This window comes from Urtica dioica, chromosome 5, assembly GCF_054948205.1.
Source record: "Urtica dioica subsp. dioica isolate 48M chromosome 5, U.dioica_male_clone48M_v1_H2, whole genome shotgun sequence".
NCBI classification, from domain to species: Eukaryota; Viridiplantae; Streptophyta; class Magnoliopsida; order Rosales; family Urticaceae; genus Urtica; species Urtica dioica.
The window spans coordinates 3618046-3625469 of NC_142760.1; the positions used below are offsets into that span (position 1 = coordinate 3618046).

Genomic DNA, 7424 nt, shown 5'->3' on the forward strand with positions numbered 1-7424 from the left:
ATTTCATCATCGTCACGTCGTTGGACATTTTATCTTTGCCATGTCACTAGATTCTTTGAACCTTCCTTGGGTTGGGCTTGGTAAGTTATTTTTCCTTTGTTTTGGGTTGCGCATGTCATTTTTGGTGCAAGAAAAATTATCCTATAACAGTTACTTTTAATGCTAAAACTTGTTCAAGATGTAGAACCCACGCGTTTGGATTTGCAACCGGACTTTATGACACACTCTTTTACGTTTAAGTTAGTCCAAGAAAGTTAGATAAGAGATGGACAAAATTTATGTAAATTGAGAGAGCTTACTATGAACTTGTGAGGAATGATGTATTTATTGGAGCCAAGAATAATAGAGAGGCTTGATGGAGCAGTTTGTTTCGAGAACTATGCTAAGCAGGTCTTGGTTCGCGGCAAGGAAGGGCCCCGACATGGAGACGTGCTGAGTGTATTGATTTTCTTTTAATTACGATTTGATAAAAATTCCATAAAACAATTTACATGTTAAAATTTCGTTGAACGCGTGCCTCACAATCAATGCCCAACAGGCCTCGTCAGATATCATTCCCAGGTGATAGTAGTGGGACCGGTCGAGACCTTAGAGGCCACGATTTCGCTCCGTGTCATTACCACAACCTTACTTCCGCACGCCACGGACCAAAAGGACTCGTCAGAACATCCCAACGCACATAATTTTCGTTCCAAATGTCGTGGAGAACGATCATAAACTTCTTCGAGCTTATCCGAGACACCGACCCAAGCCCTCGTGCCGAACCACTCTTCAGCTATGGGATCGTCGTAGATGAGCTTAGCCACAGTGGTCTTTCCGATCCCTCTCATGCCCATGATCGACAGCACCGATACCCCGGGCTCCTCCGACATCGACAACACCATCTCCACAACAACCCTCGTGCCGAACCACTCTTCAGCTCTGGGATCGTCGTAGATGAGCTTAGCCACAGTGGTCTTTCCGATCCCTCCCATGCCCACGATCGACATCACCGATACCCCGGGCTCCTCCGACATCGACAACACCATCTCCACAACAGCCTCTCTGTTAAGCTCTTTCCACACCAACCTCGATGAATGTGAAGGTGAAACGCCTTCTCTCAGACCAAGAAACCCCTTTTGTTCCATGATGAAACCCAATATATCCAGAATCTCGAAGAGCCTGCTCTTCATTGCTGCCTTGTTGAAAGGAGAGAAGAGAACGTGTACGTGAGCCACGAGGTCTTCGGAATCGTAGATGGCTTCCTTGAGCTGATCGAGCCATTGCATCACGGAAGGGTCTCGGATTTGCACTTCTTGAGGATGGCATTGGTGGACAAGAGCTTCGTCTTCAAGTTCATGATAGCATTATCGTATTTTCGTTTACCATCGTCTCCATTGTACGATGGTGTTTTTTATTTTTTTTTTTTTTTTTTTTAGAAGTGGTACTATTGGCCGAGATTATATGATATTAGCTGTGCAAAGTGCAAGTGACACTATTGGTCAAGATTACATAATTGAGAATAAATCATAGAGGACATGCATTTCTGCATCCCATGAGGACTTGAACCCAAGACCTCTTGGTCGAGGTTTGCATGAGATTACCACTAGACCAAGCTAGTTGTCACTGTAAGATGGTATTCAAAGGAAAAATATTATACCATTGTATTCCATTTCTTTATTATTTCTTTTGTTTTCCCTATTTTTGTTTTTTTCCCTATATTCATTTAAGGAAAAAAAGTATCATCTGCCCCTTATGTTTAATCAAAATATCATAAGTATCCTTTAATACCTATATAAATATCTTATAAAATGTGTTTACCAATCAAAATTCTTCTTTTTATAAGATTTTGTTGATTTTTAAAAAAATTAAAAATTGAAAGGCCTATTTTACCTTTTTATACCTGTGATATTTGTCTAAGTATTAAGTCTAGTTTAATATATTTCTCTTCATTAAGGGTAAAATGGACAGTTCAACTTTTAATTTTAAAAAATTCAATAACTCTTACGATTATTGTGTTCTCGAGCTGGCTATTTACAACTTCCAATTATTACATTTATTGTTCATCGCTATTTAATTCAATAAAAAGGTCAGAGCCATATTTTGTCCATTTAATTTGCGTCATTTCTATTATTGTTTTTTTTATCATTATTTCGGATCGGATCTAATCTCGTTATGGAATTCTGAAGCCTCTCTATAAATACAAATCGATTATTTTCATCACGAATTAGTCGAGGCTGCTTTGAGATGATTTTTCACGTGAACAAATATGTAGAAGGGAAAATATAATTGAGTTTCGCCAAAATTCACTAATTGCATATGAATTTTACGATATTAAATAAGGTTAATAGCGCTATAATTATCTAATGTTTTAGATTTGATAAACTTAAATATCACTTCTTATTTCTTTCGATTGAAAAATACCGAACGTAACATTTTAGGATCACTATTAGTAACAATTCCGTTAGAGAACACGTGGATGCTAATTTTTTTATTTAAAAAAATGGGTTTATAAATGTTTAAACCCAAAAACATCGGCTACCACAATTCTATCTCATAATACGTTCTACTAAGCCTGTTTTAGTTAGAAAATAATTCGTGATTTCCAAGCAATATAGATTAAGAAATAGAGCAAGTTTACACCAGAACGCACTTAACATTAAAAAAAAAAAAAAAAAAATGGTCGAACTTGATTGGCCAAATTGAACGATAAAATAAGGACAATAATAATAATAATAATAATAATACATTTTCTATGATAGATTTTTACATACAACAAAACAAAATGTACATGTATATATATAAATATATGTTATCTTATCTATAAATCTATATGACTATGCATAGCTGTAAAAGAACAAAGAATGGAAAATGTAAAAGGAAAGGAAGCTTCCCTTCCTATAACAATACTCGCTCTTAAAAGAATCAAAGAATGAAAAAAAAAAACAAAAAAAAGTATAGTATACGTTTTTTCTAGTGCCCCCTTTGTCGGGAATCCAATCTTTTGTATGCCGGGACGGTTATCTTATCCGTGAGAAAAAGGGCTCGAGCAAAACAGGGCGGTCAATAATCCAAAAACCGCCCTCGAAAATCAAGCGCGCTCAGAGAACCATCATTGCCCTTTCGAGACTTACTTTTCAAAGAGCTCCGATCCAATCGTGTTACGCCGTTTAGCTGTTTTTATTTTTTTGTTGTCGTCGTCAATGAATCTCTCATAATGTCGAATCAGGGCGAGAGTCGTTGCACATGCACTCGACTACAGGGTACTTTGTAACGTCTCTCCCGGCTTTAGTCGTCCTGAGATCGGGCTGACCCAAGGAGTCTCGGTGCAGATACGAGATGATCTTGTTGAACTCGGATTCGGGGAGAGAAGAATTGAGGAAATGAGGAAGCATTTGCCTCTTGTTCGGGGTTATGTACTTCTTGTGCCCCGCATAAGCTCGATGACCCTGCAAAAGATTCAACGAACGCACACACGTTGGAACCTTTTCTTTTCCATTGATCTTACAATCATATCAAGAGTACATAGAGAAAAGATTGTGATAATAATGACAATACCTGAATCGCATGTCCCATATTCCCGCCGTGTGATGGCATGAAGACATCGCTCTTCTCGGAGACGATATAGTCAATGGCGGCCATGAACGAAGCTCGGCCCGCGAAAGGCTCGAGTTCCCCGGGCAAAGCGAGATCTTCCTTGTTGTAGAAGTTTGGAAACTCGCGGGTCAACGGAACAAGGGCTTCTTCTCCGCCGAGCGGTTGTCCTCCGGCCCAGTATATTCTAGTGTCCCTCGGAGCTCCAAGAGCTTTAAGCAGCCTGAAAAAAGGAAGAAAAAAAAAATTAACACAACGTTACACAGAAACATTTTGTTCAACCACCGGGATGGTAAATAAGTATTAGGTGGGTCATCGAGTTCATTAGAGAATTAAGAGAATCCTTTTTTTTAATAAGTATGATCCACATCTCGAATTGTAGGCCATCGTCGAACATGTTTTGATCCTATTCATGGTAGTTAGTTAAAAATTCCATTTCAAATAAAAAACAAACAAACAAACAAACAAAAAGAGAAAAAATTGAAACAGTGGAATTTTATTATACTAAATTTAAAAGTTAGATGCATATGTAGATTTCCTTACCGGGTGACTTCTAAGGCGTTCAAAGGGCAGAGGCCCGAGAGCTTTCTGTCGTGGTAAGTCATGTTGGAGCGAGCGGTGAGAAGCTCGGGTCTCCGTTTCCGCTCGGTGTTGACGATCTCGTCGAACTCTGGGCTCAGCCCGGGAAGACAACCGGTCCTCACCCAAACGTCCTTTTCCATTCTGAGGTGCAGAGCCACGTACGGGCCTTTGCTGTGCATCCTCTCAGCCAGCCTCTCCCCCAGCTGCAATATCGGCGGCGCGAATCTCAGAGCGTGAAACGCCACCTGAAAATAAATAGTAGTACAATCAGATTCTATTCGAATTAAGAAAAAAATAATAATAATAAAAAGATTGATTCTTGTGGCGAAATCTACAGAGATATATTGCTATCATTCAAAGATGCAGAGGCTATTGCTCGTTTTGGATTTGTTCGTGCTTTGGAAAGACACTCTCCTCTTCTATTGAGTTCGGGTATCTAGTTTATTGTCTATTTTTTACTCTTTCCATTCCATGGATTAACTGTTAACCTCTACAACATCATTTATAATGCACATCATCTATATGCATACCTTGCAGCGGAGCTTTTGAAGATCGTGTGGAAGGTCCTTGGAGAGCCTCGAATCGAGACCACGCAGAAGCAAAACGCCTTCCCTGTTGATCTACACAAACAAACACATACGAAATAAAAGCGAATTCAGAACTAGGCGATAGGCCAAAAGAACAGAGCAATCTTTTTTTCTTTTTTCTTTTTTACTTACGCGTTTCAGATATCGGGAGCGAATCCAGTTCGGGGTGGCGTGGAGCGGAGTTCTCTTCTCCTCGACCGGCCTAGTCATGATGTGCGTCGAAGGAAGAGAAGAGACTACTCTGACATCGCTGGCAAGTACGCTCTTGAAGTGCTCCAAATCAAATATATCAGAGAACTCACTGCAATTGATCCTAAATTAGTAATAAAGAGAAAAAAAAAATCAAAGTTCAAGAAAGGGAAAAAAAGAAAGAGAGAAACGTACCTTTCGTCTCCCCAAATGACGTTGACTTGCAAGACTGGGACGACCAGAGCAGCGCCGAGAATTCTGGCGATCACGACGGCGTCCACAATCTGGTTCCTCTGCTGATTCATTCCGCCGGAGACGACGACCATCAGGTACTTTGACCGATCGTTGACCATACCTTCCGTGGCTCTTCCGTACTCTTTGCTGAAGATCAGGCACGGCCTGTAACCTAGACCGTCCGGCTGCTTCCAGAACGGCTCCGATTCCGATTCCGGCTCGGCTCGGCTCAGACTGAGGCTCGGCTCGGAGTCTGAAACCGCGGCCAGCGCGTCGGGCTTCGAGAATCCGGCGGAGATCAAGCCTTGCTGCTGCTGAGTCGCCGCGGCGGAGAAGCACGGCGAGGAATACGGAGCGTCGATGTTGAAGCCGGCGAGCTTGAGCATTCCGACGAGGCAGAAGAAGAACACGGCGGCGAACCAGAACCTCGGCGACTTCGTGAGGGACAAGAGGCGGTTTTTTCGCGAGGTCTTCTTCGGCGAGAGTAGGAGATTCTGGAGAGAGGAAGAGGAGACAGAGTTGATTATCTGAGACGGCACAGAGATGTACGAGACTTTCTTCGCGTTGTTCTTCGACTTTGCCATTGAAATGTAAAGAATGAAAGAATGAAACAAAAGAAGAATAACAATTCCTTTTCCTTTTCAGACTGTTTTTTTTTTTCTAGAGAGAGAAAGTGAATGTATAGAGAGAGAGGGAAGAATGAATGTGAAAACTGGCGGCGGGAACGCCAAGTCTGATAATTGCTGTACGCGTTTCCTTCTGCTATTATATATATACATATATAGATATATAATTTATTTATGCTATTGCTATATTAATATTTTAAGTTGTGTAGTAGTTAGTAAGTCGTGTAATGGACAAGCTAACTTACTTGACTATAATTTAATGTGTTACTGTTGAATTTTTTTTATTATTATTATAGTTTATCTTTCTTCTCAAACAAGCAGTGTCACGGATTCAGGGTTTTTTTTTTATTATTATTATTTTAGTGAACATCGTTTCAGTTCTAAGAATTTAATAGTTTGATAATACAAGCAAGCAAGTAAAAATACCTCTCTGTATATTTCTTCAAAATAAAAAATGTACCTCTTTCTCTTTGTATATGTGAATATCTTGAGAAATATATATTAGCTTTATTTACATAAGGTTATGACATAGGGTATTAAATTTTAAATACAGTGCCGCCCAAACAAGATCTTCATAGGGTGTGACATAAGGTTTTAAATTTTAAATCTATTAATTGTTTTTTTTAAATAATTTAATATATTAATAGTCTTTACTCGGCATTAATATAGTCTTGCATTCAAACTAATAAACTCTCTCAGCAGATTACCCTTGTGAAAATAAATGAAAAAGGGTTCCTTTTGAAAAACACAGAAAAGTAGGTTGGGATGTCTTACTCTCGTCTTTCCTATAATATTTATAAAGTCCATTAAGTATATATCAACAATTATAGTTTGACATTGCTAAATAATTAACGTTTTTGTAAATTTTAAGTAAATACGCACTTTCATATATTTACAGACCTAAATCTTAGATAAATAATCACTTTCAAATATTATATCATGTCATCTTTATAGTTATTTACTTAAGATTTACGAAATGTTGACTATATAGCAATTCCAAACGTTTTAATTAATTAATTACCTAATTTTTTTATATTTATAATATATATATATAAATATATGATTAATCGATGAAGATTATTTATTTATTTTAAAAAATATTTTCGCCAATAAGCATTCACACACAAACACATATCACAATAACTATTGAAATCAATCAAAGTTGTGACACGACGAGAGTATAATAGTATTTTGATAAAATGTTATTAATTATTATGTATTTAACTGAAGTGCATTAAACTATATGTCATTTGATTTTAATAAATTAAAGGGAACGTGATTTTGAAATGGTCGCTTCTAAAGTCAAACACTTCCTAACATCCTCTCGCAATCACAAAGCCAACTTTAGAACTCAATCTTGGCGTCATGATGAAATGACATTAACTGAGTAAACAAAGACAAACTCAACATGATTATATTTAGAAAAGCCATTTAATTATAAAACACGCTAACTATTACCCATATATGAGGACAAATAATAAAAAGAATAATGTAACACAAACCAATACAAAGCTAGGAAGCGTGTTTTTATCATTTCATTTTATAAACAAATAAAAAAGTATTGCCATATTCTATTATCATTTAAAGTTTAAACATGTTTATCTTTAACTATTATCTATATTCTATTACCGAA

General features: G+C 37.8%; 1 protein-coding gene across 1 annotated transcript; it reads right to left on the minus strand.

Annotated features, from left to right (window-relative positions):
- Positions 1-2681: 2681 nt before the first annotated feature.
- On the minus strand, positions 2682-5944 carry LOC149394884 (O-fucosyltransferase family protein). The gene is made up of 6 exons (XM_089614762.1): positions 5127-5944; positions 4875-5043; positions 4686-4775; positions 4117-4400; positions 3538-3796; positions 2682-3428 (listed from the first exon to the last, which is right to left on the minus strand). The coding sequence occupies exons 1-6, from the start codon at positions 5747-5749 to the stop codon at positions 3192-3194; spliced, it is 1662 nt and encodes a 553-aa protein (XP_089470888.1). The 5' UTR covers positions 5750-5944; the 3' UTR covers positions 2682-3191.
- Positions 5945-7424: the final 1480 nt, after the last annotated feature.

Excerpts from the sequence above, each read along its gene's own strand:
- LOC149394884 (XM_089614762.1), bottom strand. The coding sequence starts at position 5,749 with ATGGCAAAGTCGAAGAACAACGCGAAGAAAGTCTCGTACATCTCTGTG. Across the intron at positions 3,797-4,116 it reads AACGCCTTAGAAGTCACCCG|GCTGCTTAAAGCTCTTGGAG; the intron begins GTAAGGAAATCT and ends TCCTTTTTTCAG. Across the intron at positions 3,429-3,537 it reads ATATGGGACATGCGATTCAG|GGTCATCGAGCTTATGCGGG; the intron begins GTATTGTCATTA and ends AATCTTTTGCAG.